Consider the following 24430-nt stretch of genomic DNA (forward strand, 5'->3'; position numbering starts at 1 on the left):
GAAGGTTTGGGGGGTGCTGGTGGTGGATGCTCATTACGGGGTGGTGGGGTGCTGGTGGTGGATGCTCAGGCTGCCTCTTTATAGGGACGGCCCAGTTTTAGACACTTTCATATATACTGCTACATCTGTATGTTCCATAATGGAAAGCATTTCAGTTGAGAATCCAGTTTTCTTTTTGTCTTTCATATTATTATATAATATCTTGACTTATAGGGTGCCTCCAGGAGAAGTAAAGATCCCTTTTCTATCCTGTGAAGTTGTGGTGGTCAGATAAAGATATTTCAGTGATGCAATAGAGAAACCTTTAGAGCTTAAAGTGACCCAAGTGACCAAATATTATTGAACAAAGGCCATACTTGTAAAGAAGAGACTAAATACTTAGCTGAAATGTCAGTTTCCCTGCAGACTTCACTGGACAATTTCTAGTGTTTGGAGTAGTGCAAAGTGGCATGACTGGCAGGCAAGGCAAGTTTTTCTTTACAGATATAGTCTTGGTTTTAAAATACTATTTGAGACCGGGTCACTTTTAAAGTAGGGTTGAGCCCAAACTTATTCTTCTTTTTTGATGCAGTGGACAGGAGTTAGATCTTCTTTCGGGTCTTTGTTGCCATCAGTGTCCCTATTTGGAAGATTTTTCCCTTGCGTCTTGTCTTGGTGACATGTGGTCTTCAACAGGGAACACAGACAGTACTGCGAGGGGATAGAGGCACGATCTGGCTTTTATACTATCTGTGTGTCCACTGGAAGATTTCCTGTCACTTCTTGCCCCAGTGATGGGTAGTTAGGGGTTTTCTTCCCAACGGGGACACAGTAATAAAGATGGTAGATGGGTTCTAATTAATTTGTGTAGTATGTAATATTGTGTACCTTCATATTTATTACGTTTTAGGGATGTATAATATGTTTATCTGGCATCCTGATCCTGGCTTCACAACCTAGCGAGTCTTTAACCTGAAACAATCATGCAAGACAGGAAGTCACACTTTTCCGACTTTATTGACTGCATGTTTGTTCTGGGTCACGCACTGTTGGTTTCAGGTCAAACAGACCCAAAGAAACCAGGTTTTAACAATGTTGGCAGTACCAGTTTTTATCAGGGGTTCATGATTCGCCCAATGCCTGGGACATGACGTTCTGTGCGCCGGGCAGGTGTTTTTTTCTTCTTCTACATTTAGCTCTACTGTGGGCAAGCAGGGCTAAATGTAAAGCGGGGGAGCCGTCACTCGGTGTGTACAAGTGATGTGGATGGCTGTACAGGTGACCAGACCACACTGACCACTGAGAAGCGCTTCTTGGCATGGGTAAAAACGGTTTTGGGTAAAATAAATGTTTGTATCAAGTCAAAAATGTGGTACATTTGCAGCAGAATTTGCTAAATTAGCTACTTTACCGCACTTAAAATGAATGGGCTGACACGTAACAGTGGCAGAAACGTGCACAAACGCTGCACTCATTCACAGAGTGCCCAGGTGTTAACGGGCTACTGTACTTTCAGTGAATTTAAGTACCTTAACAAAAATGTATCTTATATGTGTATCCCTCGGCTGTAGATCCTCAAATCATCTCTGAATTGGTGCTGACACTGTCCTTCCTTCTGGAGGGTGACTACTTTTGTTCCCCATGGCCCCTGTGTTCTCCAAGCTCTCTCCAGTGATGGACTACAAGCACATACTATTTGTATTAGGATTGGAGTAGCCACCCTCCAGAAGGAAGGACAGTGTCAGCACCAATTCAGAGATTTGAGGATCTACAGCCGAGTGATGCACAAATAAGATACATTGTTATGAATGGTTAAGGTACTTTGAATGCATTTCTAATGTTTAACTCCTGAGTTTAGTTTCACTTTAAACTTCAGTCAAAACAATAAGTTTAGATTTTGGTGGCTTTGATGTTAAGGTTCTACTGTCCTGCTTTGTTAGGTTAATCTTCCATTTGAAATGTATTCAGCTTCTGTCTCCACTGCCTCTTTTGCTCACTGCTGGAACAAAGCAGAGAGGCAGACATAGCATCATTGTTTGAGTGGTACAAATTAGGTGTGCCTCATTTGGGGTGTATTTTTTCCCCCTATTTTTTAAATTCTGTATGTGACTACAGGATTATGGGAAAATAATACAAAGTCATTCTGTGGTCACTCAGCCCTGAAAATTTGAATTCTCGAATGCTGGACTGAGTTTCATGTTTATGCATATGCGGCATCATCTAGCCGGATCCCATCTCTTGGATTCTGCTGGTGGAGCCTCGCAGGTTTTCAGAGTTCAGCCAACTTTGCTGAAAAGGAAAAAGGCAACCAATTTGGCCAAGTAAAATTGTAGCATATGCAGGAAGCGTTTGCTCTAATATTTGCATATTTTTAAAACTTAAATAACATTGTAAACATTTCTTGATTGTACAGTTATCACCCTGGATGTCCTGATTTTAGCCGTCCATGAGTTATGAGGCATTTATTTTATATGCATCAACAACTTTTATTCCAGCATTTAATGTAATGTTTGGTGACGGCGTGCTCTGAAAATGTTGATGGCTTTTTGTTATAGCTGTATATATTATAAGTGTACGTCTGTTTACTCTGCTTTTAAATGGAAGGTGTGATTGCAGTCCTGTCGCAGCTTTCTAAACAACCATTTCCATATACTTAGCATTTCAGTACTTTTCAGCTCTGTTACTGTCCATTTTGACTGAAGATTGGGCATGCTGCTTACTGTGTTGTCACATGGCAGTAATTATAGCTGGACATAGGCTGCCTAGGCCTTCTAACTGGAACTACATACCCCATAAGGCATTGCCAGAGTTTAACAGCAACAGGCATGACTTGCAGAGCCATGTTGGGATAGTTTTACCACAGCTGAAGTGCCGAAGTTGTCTTATCCTGCTGTATTCAGTAACATTGTACCTATTCCTCTGTTGCGACCTATAATGACCAATAGGAAAGCAGTCATTGGCAGTTTGACATGTAGAGAATGGTGGAAGTTTGTTTCTAATTTTCTGCTCTGGTTTATTTTACTTCTCGGCTTGCTCACTAATACACACGTTCCACAGAACTTTTTTACTATGTGTCATCTGTGACTTTGAGGTGGTGGCAAACTGCTGATGAGATCTTGGCTCTGTTCACCTAAAGGCCCTCCACAAGGCGGTCTTACTGGTTTTTCTCATTCTCCGTTAATTTTACAGGGTATGGCTCAAGGAGTAAGGCCCCATCAACATGTGAATTCTTGCAGCAATGGGCCTATGGATTCCTGCAGCAGGAATCAAGGGTGTCCTGTTCAGATGTGCCTGCTGTTCCCTTTGATGTAAATGACAGGGTGACAGTGGCCACATCCGTAAGCAGCAGTCCACATGTACATGTGGTTTGCAATAGATGACTGTCGTCTATCCCAAACTGCATGTAATGGTACCATGTGCGATTACATGCAGACTTCTTCTTACAGATACCTACAGAACTGTAAGAACCAATGGATTCCTGCGGCAGGAATATGAGGTGTCCCCATTCAGATGCGCCCGCTGTACATATTAAAGGAGACTGAGACTCCTTCTCTTGGCTTTATAAAGGCCCCTTTGGGTGATCAAAGCAGAATCCAAAGGTCAGGCTTTGGATAGTGTGTGAAAATAGAACCTTTTTGTCAATATTTTATTGCTGTCCATGTCCTATTTTAAGAGAATTGTCTTTAGAATACAACAGGGATACTAACAGCTTTTATAAAACTGTCAGATGTTCTACCTTCTCCGCTCTGTATGCAAAATAATAAAAAGTTTTGGCTAAAGTTAGGCTTTTGTTTCCACTTTTTAATAAATCTAGCTTGGATAATGCGTCACTACAGACATTTGATCATGTTTTTTTTTTTAATCAGAAGGTATCGGCTAGCAGTAGAGAGAAGAAGGCATTCCTTTCATCTGATTTAGAAGGGGATGAAAAACAATGGCACATACTTGTGATTTTTTTTGTGCCTCGTTAATAGAATCATAACGGCAGGTTAATGTGATATCATTCTCGATAATAGTTTTCTACAGTGTTCCATCTGCTGTTTTAGTATCTGACATTTTCACTGGTTGCTTATCTCTGCTCTCTTTCATCTTCTTGCTGCCATAGCTGGAACCAGCAGCCTCTAGCTCTTCTCCTCAGAGCCAGGTACTGTACCCTCAGGATCTGTCTGCCAACCCAGCCTCGTCTTCTGTCCACATCTGGGCTGGTGTCTGTGCGCGTGTGTCATGCTGGAGTGTAAGGCTCTCTTCACATGTCCTTCCTGCCCATGACTAACCTCCACCCACATCTCAACTTTTCCTTTCTGCATGTTGTGCATGTGTGCATCGTAACCCTCTCCTGGTGGCTTGGGGCATTCATTGATGACACAGTGCAGAATCAGTCAGTATGCAGCAGCTTAAGGCATCGAACAAGAAATCTGCTCTGAGCATGTGTTGGTGGAAGAAGTGCTGGGATTTCATGCACATCATTACTAGTGCTGCAATATTTTTAAAGGAATCATGTACTGAGAGAAATATGGGGAGACTGCTGTTGCAGAATGTCCAAGAAGGAGGTATGTGGTTCGGTTTTGGTCACCAACCCTTAGGAAAGACGTCCATAAACTCGACAGAGTTCAGAGAAGGGCTACAAAATAATTAAGGGGATGGAAGGCCAGAGTTATGACGATCGCCTCCAGAAATTAAACTTGTTCTCCTTAGAAAAGAGGCGCTTAAGAGTGGATCTAATTGTAATTTTCTAAATCATTAATAGGGACCACAATATTTGGAATAAGATGTTTACACCGAGAACTCTATTGATCACACAAGGACACAACAAGAGGTTAGAATAGAGGCGGTTTAATCTTAGACTACGCAAGGGTTTTTCTTACTGTGAGAGTAGTAAAATTGTGTAATTCCCTTTCACAGTCAGGAGTATGCACTGATGGCATTGATAAATTTCAAGAAACTTTTAGATTAGTTTTTTAGTTCAATAAATATACAAGGGTTTGGGAACTACTAGAGCCAACTATATACAGACACATACACATTGAACTGGATGGACTTGTGTCTTTATTCATCCTTACGTACCATGTAACTATATATTTATTCCATTCGGTGTTTTTGGCTTTAAAGGAGAACTATGGGGTCAGGGCTTTTCCCCATAGTTCTCCTTTGGGTAACGGGAGGACACAAACTAGCGTCCTCCCGTTACCCTAAGCTCAAAATACCGCGAGCTACAGCTCGCGGTATACTGAGACGCCGCAGCCGGAGCAGATCCCGACATTGATGTCGAGATCCGCCCAGCTGCGTGAGTGACAGCTGGCTCTGCCTATCTAGAGGCTGGCTCTGCCTATCTAGAGGCAGAGCCAGCTGTACCCGCCCCCTCCCCGTCCGATCCGCCAGTCAGCGCTGGCAGATCGGAGCGGGGAGGGGGGAATCCAGACCCTCCCCTGTCACGACAGAGAGCCGTGACAGGATCGAGAGGGGAGCGAACGCCAGTATATGTTCGCTTACCTCCCGATCTACTGAGCCGACCTGTGACAGTCTCATTGTCACAGGTCGGCTAGAACTATGAGGTGAGTGAAAAGCACTCGCCTCATAGTTCTCCTTTTAATACTTACGCTGTGAACACACGGTTATATATTTTTTCCTTTACCCTAAACAAACAAAAAAAATTATGACATTCCTCCATCAACGTTAGCAGCATGGATGAATGAATCTTGCCACTGTCAGAAGACCTAAACAGTGCTTGCACCCACAGATGGAAATTTGCTCCATGTCTACTCAACTTTAGTCGCTGAACAAGCAGGCAAAATTAGAAAGCCAGATTGGAGATAGAGCTCTTGTCATCAGATCAGTAAATGGCCAGACATCTAACATTTTCAGAAGGAGGGCTAGCAATGGCAGCCTACATATTCTCTCAGTACAGGTTTTCTTTAAATAAAGTCTCATTTGTATTATGCACAGTCTGGTTATATTTTTAAATAGATGTCAAAATTGACGTGCAGTACAACTGTAAATACTAAAATGTCATCGTCATTTTTTAATTCTTAAATAAGGTTTAATGCATGCCTATGTTTTTTACGACCAATATTAAGAAAATGCTTAATTGTGTAACTGCTACATACTTGTATGGTCCATATACGCATAACCTTCTGAAAAATATTCTCTGGTTCGTGTTGGTGGTCCATTGGCAGTGGTGGTAGTTTAGTTTTGCCAATAAATGCAGACATGTAGCCTTTCTGAAATATACAGTACATCTGTTTTACTGCTCTTAGGTGGCCTATAGAGGAAACACTCATTGTATTACCTGCCACTTTGGTATTTATCAGAACACTTTTCTAGAGAAGCTAAAGCAGTCCTGATGTTGGTTCTTATCTTGCCAACAAAGCACACTGTCAATGGTGGTTCTGCAGTACCTGGGGCCCATAGTTAGTACAACCTGCTGCAAAGACAGGATCGAGGTTTATTCTTTACAAGAAGCAAATATATGCAGTTCTTTGGCTTTCAAACATTGTCAGATATGCTGTATATTGCTATTTTATCACATTTTTGTAAAAGTCCCAGATTTGAAGCAAAGTGCCCGTTTTAAAAAAAAAATGGCTTACTTACTTTTCGAATGTAACTAAGACTTCTGGTATAAGTGGCAATCATATTTTCTGTTAGTCATGCATTTCCATGTTCATTTTTATATTAAGTTCAATTTGTTCATATTATTCATTTATCTGATTTATTTTACTAATTTACTTAAAGATTCTCTTCACCTTTGACTAAGCAAAGGTATCATGTTGGATCAATAATAAAGCATGTAGTTGTTTTCTCGGTTGCTGCAGTGTAGATGCTGCAAGCTGCATTTCAGCACCGGTGAGATTAGATTTATCACTAGCCTCTTGTGGCTTCAGGGCTGGCGCAAACCACTAACTAGATTTGCTTGCTTTCCTGTTGCCAGTCGGCCTCACAGGGTGCCACGGAAGATGCCCCAGCTTCGCCTCTGAGCTCACCCGGTGCTCTGCCTCAGGTTGGCTGGTGTTGTGTTCTGCTATTGGTTTTTGTTGTGTGATTTTATGTTTATCTTAAAAATGAACTGATCCATGATAGCAGGTTAGTTGTCACATTACCATATCCATTCTCCATTTTCCAATAACTATTGAAATGTACACCCGCACAATGTACCACCATCGATAATGGTTGGTAGGACTTGTTCTCACCTTCTAAAGAACCCCTACGTGGCCCAATTCTTGCCCAGTCATTGTAGGATGTGCTTGAATTAGGTAATAATGCGTAATGGCCCCTACAATATAGAACAACATAGTTATTTTTTAAAAACTACCTGCTGCCATGTCCCATTCCTTATTACAATGTAATGTGGTGTGCTTGCGTGTTTAGTGCATGTCAGTGTTTTTTATCATTTTAGCTTTTAGTTTGTTCCATTAAAGGATCAGTAAACCTGACTTGAAAAAAAGCTTCATATGAAAACTAATAACATTCACAATTCTTGCTTTAAAAAAAACCCCAAGATATTTCACATTTTATATGCATTTCTGGGCCGCTTTAAGATCTGTATCAGCCGCCATTTTAAATGATTGGCAGATAATGGTGAATTCCGGGCATTGAATTTTTTAGCTTTAAATTGAGTGAGGTTATCAATGTTGCATAAAATGAGAAATTGCCACCATGGCTATTAAAGGAGAACTATGGGGTTAGGGCTTTTCCCCATAGTTCTCCTTAGGGTAACGGGAGGACACACTAGCGTCCTCCCGTCACCCTAAGCTCAGTATACCACGAGCTACAGCTCGCGGTATACTGAGAGGCCGCAGCTGAAGCGGATCCCGGCAATTATGTCTGGATCCACCCAGCTGCATGAGTGACACGCCTCTAGATAGGCAGAGCCAGCTGTACCTGCCCCCTTCCCCGTCCGTTCCGCCAGTCAGCGCTGGAGGATCGGAGCGGGGAGGGGGGAATCCAGTCCCTCCCCTGTCACGGCAGAGAGCCGTGACAGGATCGAGAAGTGAGAGAACGCCGGTATGTGTTCGCTCACTTCCCGATCTACTGAGCCGACCTGTGACAGTCTCATTGTCACAGGTCAGCTAGAACTATGAGGTGAGTGAAAAGCACTCACCTCATAGTTCTCCTCCTTTAATACAGATGCGAAGATGTTTCTTTGCAATCAGATGTCATAATAGCAGTTTACCAATATTTTGAGGACATGGAGGCCCCCAGCCCCCTTTGTCAAGGTCAGCCATGTGACAGTCAAGACATGTGTGTCCTTGAAATGTTAGTATTTAAGTTTTATGGCATGTGGTCCTTAGTAAAGTTTTAGAAACCTGCAAAAGTTTTACAGACTTATACACTCAGAAACAGCATTTAACTAGATTGTTTTATTAGGTTAAAATAAACTAAAAAGTTAGATGTTTTGTCCAGGGTATAGATAATCGATTACAATGGGTTAAAAGCTTCTGAAACTGTTGCATGCATATCTGTGGATTTTCTTCTTTTTTTTTTTAGCTTGAATGTAATTCTTAGGTTTACTGGCCCTTTAAAAATTGATTTTTGTTTTTTTTGTCTTTGTAACTTGGTGTGTTATATCCGTAATATTTTTATATAGATATTTTCATTAAAGGTTCAGTCTACCCAAAAGTGATAAGTGAATTAGTCCCTGGCTTCTTATGTGTCTTAAATGCTCCAAGAGCCAAGCCTTCCTATCACGTGTTCCGTGCTCTCTGTTGCCTTCTCATCGTGTTATTGGGATCCCTGATATAGGCCACAGCAGGTGTGTAGACGCCGGACCTACAGCTCCCAACGGGTTCCCATGAGATATACGATTTTTAGACAAAGATGAAAGTGTTGGGTTTCTTCCAAAGGTTAAAACTATGACCAGGGTTGTGTTTCACTAATTCATGCTTGTTGAACTGCTATTTATCCAGTTCTCCACATCGTCAGTCTCTGGGTTAGCATACTGATGACCCTGGGGCCTGAGTAACTTGGGAAGAAGGTAAAACTCCAGACAAATGTTGCATGCAGTGGAGGAAACATGAATCCGTCCGTGCATAGGCCAACCAATAGTTTCACCTTGACAGGTTTTAATTCCTCAATATTGTGTTCTAAATTAAAGAAGTTTGGGCTGGATTTATACTCTATGCTTATACTATATTTACTCCCATTCACAACCACTGTCTAAAAGCTGAATGGAAACATTTGTTTAGGGTACCTACTGACCTAAGATGACATTTGTCCTATCCATGCTTGATTGGTCTGTGCATGTCCTTCAAGTCAGTTAAATGCGGGTTCAGGAACAGCTGATTGTGTAGGTTAAAATACCAGTTCCAATCACTTATTCCACCTAAGATAAGCCATTACCAGCTCCACTCCCTCTCTGTTCTCTCCACTCGCTATAGAAGTATCTTTGGCTGAGCTGGGTTAGATAGAGAACTCTGCAGCACTCTTGCAAGAGCTTGCCCTATGGCTGGATTGTGCCACCAATAAAAATGTTTGGACAGCTCTGCAGATGGTGAAACAAAGAGTGACATGATGCCTCTGCTGTACCCAATGCAGTGATGGAGATGAGGAGGGTTCTGTGGTCCAGGAGGGAGAACTGGGCAGGACTGACAATAGTGCATGATATTTTAGTATAGCAGAGGCACAAACCGGTATTAAACAGGTATTATTCTGTACTTGCAGTGTTTAAAAAAGCATAAAACATGGGGAAGTGTGATATGTATGTACTGAATGTTTTGGAATTTTGTGCTCAGACTTAAACTTTCATAACCACAAGGCCAGTGTTCTCACCAGTGATGGAGGGTGCACATATTCACACTTGTTTGTTTGCATCTTCTCTAACACTGTGATATTTAGGTTGTTCAAAGACCGGGTATGAATGGATTTGTGTGGGTGTTATATGTATATGTGTTTATTGTTTTGTTATGCATGTGTTTTTTCATAATCACTTTAACAGCTGTGCAGTACCTTCATGTGCATTCATGTACATCCTCCCTGATTGTGAAATGGTTTTCCCATTGTGTGTGCTGAAATCAGGCTTTGCGAAGTTTTGAAGTGTGTAACTTCCTGAAAAACTGTACCGGCCTTTTTTTTAATGAATTGATATTAATTGAGATTGTTGTCTCTCTCTACAGGCAAAGACGGAGGAGCAGATCTCTGCTGAGCAGAACTGGTATGAGACTGAGAAAGTGTGGCTGGTTCACAAAGAAGGATTCTCTCTTGGTACGTTATGAACTCTTCTATTGACTCCTCCCTACTGCTTTCACCCAGTCCTGTGTGCAGGAGGTCGAAGGAGGGGAAGACAGTGAATTACTACTTTTCTTTTGCTACTTCCTGCCTTCAGTGTATAAGTATGCTGAGAGGTTCAAAACCTCCTAAACTCAGCCTACATTCGTGTAAAGAAACTCAAGAATGAAATCTTAAAAACACATTCAAGTATCTTAACTGATAACAAAAATGTATCTTATTTGTGTATCACTCGGCTGTAGATCCTCAAATCATCTCTGAATTGGTGCTGACATTGTCCTTTCTTCTGAAGGGTGGCTTCTTGTGTTCTCCATGGACCACATGTGTGTTGTAAAGTAGCCACTGCTCCAAACTTGCTCCCGTGATGGACTACAATTTCAATACAAATTAGTAAATTAAACGTGAGATTAGAAGTCCATGGAGTAGCCCATCATGGGAGTGAGCTTGGAGCGATTATCTTTTTCAACTAAATGATTGGTTGTATAAAAATTCTCTCTCTACCCCCAACCTACTAATTGATGATGCCAACTATTCTCATCGATTATTATCGATTTAGTCGATAAGTTGTTGCAGCCCTACGCACAGGGACCATGGGGAACAAAGTAGCCACCCTCCAGAAGGAAGGACAGTGTCCAAACACATTTGGAGATGATTTGAGGATCTACAGCTGAGTGATGCACAAATAAGATACATTTTTGTTATCAGTTTAGATACTTGAATACATTTTTAGGATCTAACTTCGGAGTTTAGTGTCACTTTAAGACCGAGACATGACCCTTCAGTGTCGCTCTCTGATCACAGCAGCAAATTTGGGCTCAGATGGCTTATGAGCCAGGGATGGCACTGCGTGTATTGAGCCTCATTAGAGTACTCACTCCCTTGGATCATCAGAATGGAACTGGCCTATATTTTTTGACTCCTTTGCAAACAGGATGTCACTGAAATTTCACCTGGGAAAGCAATGGCAGTTTTGGGGGAAGTAAACCTTTTGCAATTTCATATAACCATCCTAAACTTCTAACTCCGTATTGAGTTTGTTACCAATAAGATTTGAATTAATTTCCTTATACAGTATATATTTAGTGCTACTGTATTAAGCAGTGCTTTAAGTCCCCATTAAAGTAGCTCGTATTTTTCAGCACGGAAAAGCTCAGCGCAAGAAATCCTGTTGATTTTTCCTTAGTTCACGTCTTAGCACAGAGTCGCGCTAAGAAAAAAGGCGGTCGCTGGAAAAAGGTACACAAGCTTCTTTTTTGGGCAAATCAGCGCGATTAGGAATAGTCAAAAGGGTCACATCGCGCTGATCTGCCTAAAGTGAGGCGCATACTTCAAAGGCAGAGCTTTTCCGTGCTGAAAAATACGAGCAACAAATGCCCTGGTGTGAACTATGACTAAAGGTACATAAATCTTTTACCTTTCCCTGTCACCCAAATAAGCTTACAATCTAATATCCATATGACACACTAAGTTCTATTTGGGAGGAAGTCAATGAACGTACTGTAATGTTCCTAAAAGAAACCAGAATGCTTAGACGAAACCCGTACAAATGTATGGATTTCTAATCCAAACTTCATGCAGATATTGTCATTGGTGGATTTGAACCCAGGGTGCAGAGCTGAAAAGCAAGAGTGCGAACCACTTAGCCGCTGTGCTGAGGAAAAGATTGTTCTTGGAGACTTAAAATCTTATTCAAAAGCACCGTAACACTTCATAATTCACATGCAAATCCTTCTAATGGCAGGGAGTCTGGTTTCTCCTGTCGTATGCAAGAAGGAGGTTTCAAAGTGTATCCCCAGGGGGACTAAGTGCTGATTATTATCATGAATATTACTGTAAATATGTTTGCCTTTGTCCCTGGGAGTGACTTTGAAGCACAAGCAGCACTTTACTGATGATGTGTTAGGGTAATAATGACTTATAAATGAGTTGAGGACTTTTATATTGTCTGATATTCTGGATCTCATTTTCAGTAGTGATCCTTAATGAGACTTGGCATGAATTTTATCAAGCTGTTCTCCAGAGCAAGTTTTACTATCTGGGTTTTCAAATGAATGTGCTTCATGCCCCATCTCCATAACTTTAAATATCCAAAACTGTGCCTAGCGAATCTGAATGCAAAGTACTTTATTAACTATGTATTATGTTGCCTGGAAGCTCCAAACTAACTAATTCTGTTAAATATATTAGTATACACGGCCTGTTTGTGGAATTAAGTCTATTTGTGCTGTTTGTAGATATAAGATTGCCAGAGGGGGGTGTAGCCGCACTGCAATGGTAAATTGTTTAAATTTCCAGAGATTTCTTCTTTAATATTGATAGGGGTTCAGTGGTTGACAGAGAACTGGGCACACTCAATATACAGGTGAAACTCGAATAATTAGAATATCGTGCAAAAGTAATTGCAGTAAGTGCTGCAAAAGGGGCCCAAACCAAGTACTGAGTACATAACACACCTGAACCTCCGACCTAGCTGGCAGCTAGAACAGTCCCTGCATGATTTGAGGATCTACAGCTGAGTGATGCACAAATAAGATACATTTTTGTTATCAGTTTAGATACTTGAATACATTTTTAGGATCTAACTTCGGAGTTTAGTGTCACTTTAAGACCGAGACATGACCCTTCAGTGTCGCTCTCTGATCACAGCAGCAAATTTGGGCTCAGATGGCTTATGAGCCAGGGATGGCACTGCGTGTATTGAGCCTCATTAGAGTACTCACTCCCTTGGATCATCAGAATGGAACTGGCCTATATTTTTTGACTCCTTTGCAAACAGGATGTCACTGAAATTTCACCTGGGAAAGCAATGGCAGTTTTGGGGGAAGTAAACCTTTTGCAATTTCATATAACCATCCTAAACTTCTAACTCCGTATTGAGTTTGTTACCAATAAGATTTGAATTAATTTCCTTATACAGTATATATTTAGTGCTACTGTATTAAGCAGTGCTTTAAGTCCCCATTAAAGTAGCTCGTATTTTTCAGCACGGAAAAGCTCAGCGCAAGAAATCCTGTTGATTTTTCCTTAGTTCACGTCTTAGCACAGAGTCGCGCTAAGAAAAAAGGCGGTCGCTGGAAAAAGGTACACAAGCTTCTTTTTTGGGCAAATCAGCGCGATTAGGAATAGTCAAAAGGGTCACATCGCGCTGATCTGCCTAAAGTGAGGCGCATACTTCAAAGGCAGAGCTTTTCCGTGCTAAAGATTTAAATGCAGCATAGGCACAAAGTTCAAGGTCACTGCATTTCGACACTTTCAATTGTTTTAACAGACCAAAAAGGAGAAATTAGGAGAAATTCATTAATTTATATAGTTTTATATTTTCTTTAGTCAATCAACCAGTTACTTGGGGTCAGCTTGAGAACTGCCCCTGCTCTACGTAGTTCTAAAAAACTGTCCAAACACCTCTAGGTCTGACATGCAGCCTAGGGGGTAAATCCTCATTATTAGAGATGCACCGATACCGATACTAGTATTGGTGCCGATACAGAGTATTTTGGGGCGAGTACTCGTATTCGCCCAAATGCTCCAATGCCTAGCTCGATACTTCCCGATATTTCCGGTATCAGGAAGCCGAGCAGTGAGTCATTACACGCTGCCCGGCTTCCTAATTGGTCGGCAAGCTGGCCAATCAGGAAGCCGGGCGTCGTGTAATGACTCACTGCCCAGCTTCCTGATTGCCCGGGACGCCAGTTCCATACTCCCTCGTCACCTCATGACGAGGGAGCATGGAGCCGACTTCCCGGCCAATCAGGAAGCCGGGCGACGCAACATTACACCAGATTGGCCAGAAAGCCGGCTCCATGGGGACGGCTTCCCTGCTAATCGGGAAGCCGGGTGGCGAGTTATAAGAAGCCGTCTGGCTTCCTGAATGGGACTATTGGTATTCTGTATCGGCGAGTACAGAAAAAAATATATCGGTGCTCGATACCGAAATACCGGTTTCAGTGCATCCTTATTGATTATAATTAGCAAAACTGGGCATAAAATTAGTTGAGCTGGACATGCACATTAAACATTGATTATATAAACTGCAGTTGTCCACTAAATGCTTCAGTTTGTCACAAAATGTATTTTTATTATTATTATACAGGATTTATATAGCGCCAATAGTTTGCACAGCGCTTTACAACATACATTTTTATGTTAATTACAGGGAAAAACATATCATTTCCATCTTGGCCCTCCAGCAGTGATGGAACTACAAATCCCATGAGGCATTGCAAGGTTCTCACAGCCACAGGCACGACTTTCAGAGACACATGCATGATGGGATTTGCAGCTTCACCACAGCTGGAGGTCCAGAGTTTGCCCCCCCCCCCCAAAAAAACTAAAGTACTGAACAAAAATCTGATCATACACACAAAGTATAATCCCTTTTTAGATTTCTCAAAGCTGTGTAGTATAAGCAATGTGTTCAGTTTGTAGCCAGTTTAGCAGGCCCTTACACTGTATAATATTTGATAGATCTAAGTGAGAATGTACAGTGTAGTGTGTACGGTCGGCTACAGCCTTCATTAAAACAGCAACTGGAAATTCAACAGTTCACTAATTGGGTTTTGTAGAGACCTCTTACTCTGTGTGAGATTTAATCTCTCACTATAGGTAATCGGACACTTGAAGCCGTATTCACTAGAATTTGAATACATAAGGATTAGTTAAAATACGTCAGGTTTTTTAATACTGTGTCCCCTTTTTGGAAATTTCCCTCACTTACTCTTGTGTCACCAGAACAGCATGCAGATATGGATAGGAAAAATAAAACCCATTGCTTTTAACCCTTCCCAAAGAGACACCATCACTTTGCCAATGCAGGGCAAGCTTACAGTGTCTCTCGAAAAAGACACTCCCTCCAACCCACATATATTCATCTTACCCATGCTCCCTTGCAGCGCCTTGCTCCTCTGCAGCCAGGGAGAATAGCTGGCACTTCCGGGTATGGAGGAACATGGGACAATGCTTGTGCCTAGCCGCCAATTAGTAGTCTGGAGCACTGTCACGTGACCAGTGGAGTGAAAGCACCCCTCCTCTAGGTCACTGTCATGGCTGATCCCAACACCAGCTGCATGAGCGAGCTAGAAGCTGAGATGTATCGCTGTTAGGTGAATATATGTGGTTTGGGGAATGCACTTTCTAGGTGCATGACAAGGTCCCAGTGGTTTAAGGGGCCATAACGGCTAAATGCCCATTGTTTTTTGCTCATTGCTTTATTCTTTACAGCATTGTTATCTTGTTACATGTGACAGATTTGCTTCAAGCAGGTCATACACCCTCAACTAGACATAGGGCTATTTATATAAATGATTAATGTAAACCTGTTTCCACTTGCTGTGCTTGACCTATTAACCATGGGTTCTGGAATGTTTGATTTTCAGGTACATATAAAATCCCTAAGTTATCTTCAGGTAATCTGACCTAAATGGTTACTCTGCAATCTATTTAATTATGGACTTGAATCCCTTGAATTAGATGGGGCGGGGGGTTTATGTATGTGGTTGGTTTACCCACCAGATCCTTATACTACCAGTGCAATCAAATGATCCATCCATTAGCCTATGTATAGAGAGCTCACATTCCCTGTTGAGTATTCCATTCATCTGTTGTACAGAATTTGCAGTAGAAGGCATGAGACTCCATGGCAGGGAATGCAGAGCAAGGAAATGTGGCAGGGAGGTTTTCTGAGAGACAAATGCTGGCCTATATGGCATCAACTGTCCAATTCTGAGAATATCTGGACACGAAAAAAAACACCTCTATTGCTCTGGATGATTTCATGTTACTTATTTTGTATGGTTTCATTTAATGTTCCTCTTGTCTTACAGCAAATAAACTGAATGCTGAAAACAGCAATCTACCTGAAGGAAAAGAGAAAATTCGACTGGAGCATGATGGGAGTATACTGGATGTGGATGAAGATGACATTGAAAAGGTGGGCTTTCCGTGTAAAGCACATTCATGTGTATGCATATAACTGGTTATATTATTGCCTCACCTGTCTCACTTTACTAACAAAGGGCACGTCATAAGAACAGGTATCACAAGGTGTCTTCATTGCGAACTAAAGATTTGAACGCTATGGAAGCCCCCTGATCCTGGGTGCACAGTGCTTACGTGAAGTTCTGTCATGCCTTCCCTTTTGTTCTACTATCCAATGAAAGCATGAATAGCACCAGTTATGAGAAGTGTTAAGTGGAAGGACACCATGCAAAGTCCTGCAACTTCAGTTGCACTTTGGATCAGAAGGCACGCAAGAATGCATTCATTTAAAGTAGTATCAAACTCTCAAACTTTTTTTCAATAATGTATCCAGAGCAAACCACTATACATTGCCCAGCAAAATATTTATTTTTCCATTATTTACATTGTCCAAGCACCTGCAGTCATCATGTGTTCAAATAGTTGGCTCCAACTCAGCGCAATAACTGTCCATCTACTAGCTAGGAGAAAGGAGGAATGGAGAGCAAGGGAGTTTCTTGGCTTGCTGTGTTTGTGGAGATGATGCCATGATACCTTTCTACTGTATACTGAGCTTTGGGTCACGGGAGAACGCTAGTTTGTGTTCTCCGTGACCCTTAGGAGAACTGTGGGGAAATGCCCCATAGTTCTCCTTTTAATATCACTTTAAAGCTGGAAATAGTTTTTCATGTGTATTCTTGGTATTTCTTCCAGATCTGTGCAATAATCCAGCATAAGACAACTCTTTGACTTTGTGCAGGAGGTCCTTGTCATAAAGACCAGTCACTGCTGCTCTCTCTCCTTGTGCATGGTGACTGGTCTTCTCCTCTCCTCCTGTAGTTTTTTTTCCAGGCAGACTGTAGTGGGTGGAGCCTGCTGGGTCCCTGGCTATTAACAAAAAAAAAAGAAAGTCCCATAATTATATAAAAAAAGATATAGGTATCCTTTATTATATTATATATCCCTTATGACAACATACATTTGACTAATACCCCCTGTATATTATAAAATCATTGATCTCAGCTTATTTTGTACAAGACTGGTATTTACTAAACTTTCACAGCAGTATATTAACTTGGCTTTGAGAAGCAGGAGTCTTGCTTGATCCTTGTTGCTTGTTGAAGCAGGAGTCTGCTTGTTGAAGCAGGAGTCTTGCTCGATCCTTGTTCCTTGATCCTTGTTGTTGATCCTTGCTCGATCGTTGTTGCTAGTTTGCTATAGACCACCTGTTGGGAACCATCAGAAAAAAAAATGGCTTTTCTTTGTTGTGTAGTGCAGTATGAGAACCTGTCTGGTGTCAACCAACCTCCTTATTTCTAGTTTGTGTCAGGTCTGCAGGAAAACCTTTTCAAACATTCTCTGTAGTATATGAGCCATTGAAAGTCTTGAGCTGCACTAGCGGCATTTCAGGTTATGGTAAAATGAATCACATTATTTTCTGTGTCCCCTGTTATCAATGAACAGGAATCCTCCATGAGTGTTCCTGTTCATTGATAACATGAGGACAGAGTATGTTTACTATAACTACAACTATGAATGAACAGGAAGTGATGTAGATCACTTCCCATTCATTCATAATTGAGGCTATAGTACACATACCATGTCCTCAATTATGTACAAACACTCAGCAATCACTGATCACTGACTGTTTGTACCCGCTCCCTTCTCTGACAGCCGTCGCAGGAGGCTGATCGAGCCGTGTAGGGAGGAGAGGAAAGCCCAGCCTCCTGTCACAGCGTGGGCTGTCTCCGCCCACAAACCGCTCTGTCGGACTGTGATAGGAGGCTGAGCGGTGTGGGACGTCTGAGACGCTGGCCTCTCACATCGCTCTCCTGCAGCACTCGGCCGGCTATCACAGTTTCTCTCCTCCCCGCTGGGACACAGGGCAGCACCCAGCGGGGAGGAAATAAATCTGGGATGCGCTGATGTATCGGCAGGAAAATTGCACTTTCAGCATTATGCCAAAAGTGCCATTTTTGTCCGATATGTTTCGGTGGCCGATATATCGGTGCATCCCTAATTGAGGTAATAGAAATCAGCCAGTATATCCGGGGTGTAGAAATTTAATGTGGGATTTGGGAGCCAGTCCATCCAATCCAGGACGCAGCAGGAGTTTTTCGGGGCCAGCTCCATTGACAACTAGAGAAAACTTCAAAAGTTAGGCACCAGCTGTAATTTTTTGGGAGAATTGGGTACCTGGCTCCTGAGATTTGTCCAGCCCTGCAGTATATGGTAATAGAAGCAGTGTGGGGAATATCCCTTGCTTCCTCATCCAGTTCTAAAATATTGCATCTTGTACTGGCATTGGATATGAGTCCTTTCATATCACTGCCTGCCGTACTTGAAAAGTACCTTCCAAGTTCAGAACTTTGTTATAGCCAAGAACAAATCTGGAGGACTGTCTTTGTTATACAGTGATTTCTCATGAGATAAAAAACCTAAATGAAACCTTTTTTGTGTTTTTTTTTTTTTTTTATACAGGCGAATCCTCCATCTCACGATCGAGTGGAAGACTTGGCATCGTTGGTTTACCTGAATGAGGCTAGTGTACTGCACACTTTGCGGCAGCGCTATGGAGGCAACCTGATACATTCGTATGCTGGACCTGCCATGGTCATCATGAATCCCATGAGCTCTCCTTCTATATATTCTGAAAAGGTATGATTGTACAATTAACTATATGGTAATTACAGTGGAACTGCAGTGAAGGTTCTGGTGTGTGTGTCACAGTTAGAACCTCTGTTAGGCCTTTATAAAGATCTGTGACCCTGTTTTGAGATTCACGTGACCAATGCCACCACAACAGAAGGCAACAAAAATTCTAAATATTTAGAACTGGCATGGCAAGTGAGACAAATTTTCTCAATGAGGACTCCTGTCCTGGTGACCACTATCACCGCTGAGATTTCCACTCAGCATGGGAGAATTTTCTGTCACTTGAAACAGTAGAATGGATCCCAGCAAACCTCTCAGGACATCTAAAAAAGAAAGGTGAAAGATTACATTTTAAACCCTAAGGTGCACCTACTTTTGAAATTAACACTGTCGCCACTTTAAAATGATTAAGCAGGCACCCAGTGAGTGACCACAAGTTAGAGCAGTACAGGTATTCCTCACTTAACGACCGAGTTCCGTTCCTACGACCAGGTCGTTAAACTAATTGGTTGTTAAGTGAGGAACTCTATACAGTACTGTACTGCATTAGTACAGTATTGTATAGCGTTGCAGATGTACAGTACCGAACAGTGTACTGTACATCGGGCAATGAAAATACTTACCGGGACCCGCAGTGAAGATCGGAGGACACCACTTCCGTCGGCGACACGGCGCACTGACGCTGACGCGCAAGGTCGGAGGTCGATCGGCGGTCCGTCGTAAGTGCGAGTGGTCGCAAAACAGGTAAGTCGCTAACCGAGGAATGGCTGTATTAAATTCTCAAACAATATTCCATTAAAGAATCTAGATCAAAAAAATATTAATTGCCTAGCAAATGTGTCTTTAAGTTCTAGCCCAAGCACTTAGTCATTGTGTTTTAAACAGCTTGCTCCAACTCTCTCAGCTCGGCTTTCCTGAACTTACTGTCAAGTACAAGAGCACAGGGTATAGAACAGTCTCCAGCAGCCGTCCATTTACTAGCTGGGAGAAGGGAGGAAGGAGAGGTGGGGAGGGAGCAGGAGAGTGGCTTGCCTTGGTGTGCCTATGTGTTTGTGGAGACAAAAACCTTTTGACTGTAATATGACTAACAGTAAGCACAGTATGAACAGGTAGAGTTTTAGTATAGTTCTAGTTTGCACTTTAAAATATCGAATTTAACATATTGCTCCACCTTGTGGATGACTGGGAAATTACATGACTTGATAGGCAAGATTCACGATCTCTTCAAGGAGACCTCTGTCATGAGAAATACAGACTCTTACATTCTTGAGCTGCTTTGAAAAATGCTAGTTGCTTGCAGATATTTTGACTTCTGTATTGACTTTAAACATATAAGCAGCATTTTGTATTATGATTGTAGTGCATCACGGGAGTGAGCTTGGGGTTGTGGCTACTTTAGAACACACACAGGGACCATGGGGAACAAAAGTAGCCACCCTCCAGAAGGAAGGACAGTGTCAGCACCAATTCAGAGATGATTTGAGGATCTGCAGCCGAGTGATACACAAATAAGATATATTCTTTTAATGGTTTAGGTTCTTAAATGCATTTTTAAGATTTAACTACTGAGATTAGTGTCACTTTAAGGTTTTTTTTTTTTTTTTTTTTAAAAGTCCTTAAAGTGGACCTTTGGTGTATTAAGTCACTTTACCTCACTGTCCTTCCCCACGAAGTAAAACACCATTATTGCCTAGGCAGGAATGACATACCCCTGCTGCTTCTGCAGCCTTCATGGAATATCCCGCCCTATATCTCAGGAGGCTGCAGGAGCCAGGACACGCAGTGGCCACTGGGTGAACATGACATGTCACCAGGGGTGGCTTCCTGAACCCGGAGGAGACTGGCTCCGGATCACTGAGGAGGACCAAGATGTTGGCATGGGATTCAGGCTGTGGCATCTGATTGCAGAAGGACAGCTGGGACAGTGATGATCCTCTTTAACTATTGACCAGCTACAGTTTATGTGTCAGGTGTACTTTTCATCAGTAAAAGACTTGCTGCTGCATTGTTCCTGACATCATCCCAGTGCCAACCTTTCTGTTGGCTGCACAGTCATACAGGAGCGCCTCTAGAGTACAAATATCCCCAAAGGCGTTATTTCTCAGATTCCCTGCCCATTGGAATTGGTGACAGTCTACACTGTACAGACCACATTTGATCACTGGCTGATGGATATATCAGACGCTGGCTCCTGTTATGTTTTTCTCTAACTTTTTATAAAATGCAGTAGTAGGCCTCAGGGGATGCCATTCGGCACTTAAATTACCCTTCCTCTTCAGCAGCAGAAACCCCTTATTTTTCCAGCACAGAGACATGAGTCTAGTCGGGTTTCATTATAAATTTGCTCTGATGTGAGATACATCAGGGCAGGCCAGTTCACTCAAACCCCGTCAGTTCTTTTCCAGTTTCCCAGTTTAAATCTGCTCGTAGTTGCCATGGCAACATATTTTCCCCAGAGCTAAAACTGTGCAGGTACATTCATTCCTAATTATGGTCGCAGTCAAGTTTCCTAATAAAATCATCCTTTATCTTCTATCAGCTATGTCATTTCTGAAAGCCATTTCTATGAAGCTCTCTGAAAAGTTAAGATTTAAACAAGGGAAGGCTAGATCATTTTGTGTAGAGCACAAACTGCCGCGTTTGCTTTTAGTGACCTACAACCCTCTCTTCCATGCAGACAATTTAATTTACTTACTTTCAAGGAACAAGACTAGCAGGTGTGCTGTAATTCAGGGCATATACCCTGTTTCCCCGAAAATAAGACCTACCCCGAAAATAAGACCTAGTACTATTTTTGGGAATTGCTAAAATATAAGACCTACCCCGAAAATAAGACCTAGTTGTGACCATTCCCAGGGCCGGTGGTGGCATAAGGGGGAACTTGAAGAGCCGCCGGAGAGGCAGGAGAGAATCATCGGTGCCAACGAAGCCAGAGCTAGAGGAAGCCAGGCGGCACCGGAGGGAGCAGAGCCGCACAAGTCGATGCTTCTTCTGAAGCGCCGGCTCCTGTCACAGGCGGAGTGATATCAAATGCACTCCGCCTGTGAGGAATCGATAGTGAAAGTGCGCTTCGCTCATTCTGGTTACCAAATTGCTCTTGGAAAGGTACGGCACCCCTGATTGCCCTGATCACCATATGTTTGTACATGAATACATATAGACTTTTCTACATGAATAATTGTGGATTGTTGTACATTAAAACAAATAAGACCTACCCCGAAAATAAGACCGTGTGTTTTTTTGAGCAAAAAAAAAATATAAGACAGGGTCTTATTTTCGGGGAAACACGGTATCGTTGTAATGGCCTAATAGTGGTTTAACATCTCGCCTTCTGAAATGTGCCGATTTCTTTCTTTTCCTATTACGGAATTTTAGTTCTGCCTTAGTATGCCCAACTCTGCTACCATATGTCGGAACAATCCAAGTGTCTATGGACTGCCCCTTCATCCAGCACAGAAAATGGCTTTATTGCTCATGGCTATAAATTCAATTGCAGCATCCCTTTGGGAATTTTATAGAACTGAAACATCTGATTGATTGGTATGTGTGATAGTCTTAGAAGGGGAGTGATCCTCATGTTCTCCCATCACTGAATGCTCTTAGTATGTCACTTCTTAAGTATAAGTTTTCTTAGACATCTCAGATAGAATGCGAGGAACCTTAATGCCCAACTCCCGGATAAAATAAAAAAATGTTCCCCTACACCACCCTTTACTGATCACTGGGCTGAAGAAAAAAAACCATAACAAAATCCTTTTCCTTTTTTTCCCTTTTACCTTAAGCCACAGTCACGTGATTGTCAATTGCCGGGTCCTTCTCTCTGTTTACTTCCTGCTAGGGTCTTCTTCTGACTTTCTGCTAGCTGGGACTGCTAGTGCAGTACAGCACAGTAACCTTCCCCCCCTCCCTTAACTGACCTTGGATCGGCATTGATGGTCCTTTTGGCTCATGAGAGGACCCTTCCAGTGGACAGCCAATGGGAAGTGTCCACATCATACAGGCTGTTGGATGTCCACCAGAGGGGCCCTTTCAGGATCCAGAGTACCGAGGGGAATCAAAGATAACCGGCCAGCCAAGGGTGTGACGCTAGATTATGAATGAGGTGGGTAAGAAAAATGAAACTCCTGGCAGGATAGATTATTTTACTCAAGTTAGGCTTTTAGGGCATTACTATGGGTCTGTCTGTCTTCTCTGCATTTAAACTTTTTTTTTTTTCCTACTTATTTTTTGTGGGGAAAACAGAAGCAAGAGATGCGACCAGCTTCAGCCAGTCAAAGCTCTCATCATCTCTGTTCTTAGCACTGTCATATTATCCTGCTTAGTCATTTGACGTAGTTTGCTCTCCACTGAACCCGCCATTGTTCTCTTCCAGGTGATGCATATGTTCAAGGGATCTCGAAGAGAAGACACATCTCCTCATATTTACGGCGTGGCCCAAGCTGCATACTGGAATATGCTGATGACTCGCCAAGACCAGTCCATTGTCTTACTGGGAAGTAGTGGTTCTGGCAAAACCACAAGCTGCCAGCACCTTATTCAGTATCTTGCTACTGTGTCCGGCAGCACAGGAAAGATTCTGTCAGGTATAACGCAATTGGTGGATAAAGCCAATGTTCATTCTAATGTTCGGGTATAGATTGTTAAAGTAGATCTATACCCTAACTGGGTGTCACGTAGTTTGCTACAGAGCTGTATATCATAAACTATTGCCATTTTTTTCCCTGTAAACTACAAAATAGTTTACAAACCATTTTTTCATCATTTGCATCTCAGTACTGCTGACTTCCCCAAACCTCTATCAGCCACTTCCTGTCTATGTGCACATACTGCAGCATTACCTACACATCACTGCCCTAGACCTCCTCCCGAATAGTGACAACAGTGGACCATTCCTGTGCAATGCGCGTTGGCATGGCTACTTGTAGCCTCATACAATGCTGAGTGGAAGGTAGAGTGACAACAAAGGGAGCACAATTAGTAAACAGTTGTCACGCTATCAAAGTAAGTGCTTGAAAACATGCCTTTATGGCTGGAACGGGTATTTATTTTATTGAACACTAGTACTGATTTTAAACTATAAAAAACTTTTGAAAACACATTAACATGTTTTAAGCTTATATGAGATTTTAGTGATTTTGGTTAAGTTTGCCTAACAAAAAAAGATACAGATCATCTTACAATTAATAAAGAGAATAATTCACATATGTAGCATGTTATTCTCCCCACATAGATAACAAAATCGTATATATTTAGAAAACACCATTTTGATCCCATATGAAGGTTTTGAATGTAAACTGACTCCTAGGACACAACCTTCACGTCAGATGACTCTCATATTCATGTTGGTATTCTTTCATCTGTAAGTGTCAGCCTGTGAAAATGCTGGTGAAGTGTTCCCCGGTTCCGATCCGTTTTACCTCCTTCTCTCCAGTAGAACACGCAATAGTAATAAATATTTTCTGGTACAATATCCTAAGCTTGCAATATATCTCCTAGCCACTGGGTGGCACTATTTTATTAGAAGTGCCACAATATCGGATTATTTACATGCCCTACCTACAAGATTTTTTTTTTTTTTTTTTTTTTTTTTTTCCGTTAAAAAGGGGATTTGAATTTTCCAATTTTA

General features: G+C 42.0%; 1 protein-coding gene across 1 annotated transcript in view; it reads left to right on the forward strand.

The window, feature by feature from the left end:
- Positions 1 to 24430, forward strand: part of MYO18A (myosin XVIIIA) — a 305757-nt gene that overhangs the window by 112095 nt on the left and 169232 nt on the right. The window contains exons 3-6 of the mRNA XM_018563429.1: positions 10086 to 10173; positions 16017 to 16123; positions 18631 to 18807; positions 23177 to 23387. Of these exons, the coding sequence (XP_018418931.1) occupies positions 10086 to 10173; positions 16017 to 16123; positions 18631 to 18807; positions 23177 to 23387 (583 nt within the window). The remainder of the gene's footprint in view (positions 1 to 10085; positions 10174 to 16016; positions 16124 to 18630; positions 18808 to 23176; positions 23388 to 24430) is intronic.

Source organism: Nanorana parkeri, unplaced genomic scaffold (assembly GCF_000935625.1).
Source record: "Nanorana parkeri isolate BGI_ZX_2015 unplaced genomic scaffold, ASM93562v1 scaffold663, whole genome shotgun sequence".
Lineage (NCBI taxonomy): Eukaryota > Metazoa > Chordata > Amphibia > Anura > Dicroglossidae > Nanorana > Nanorana parkeri.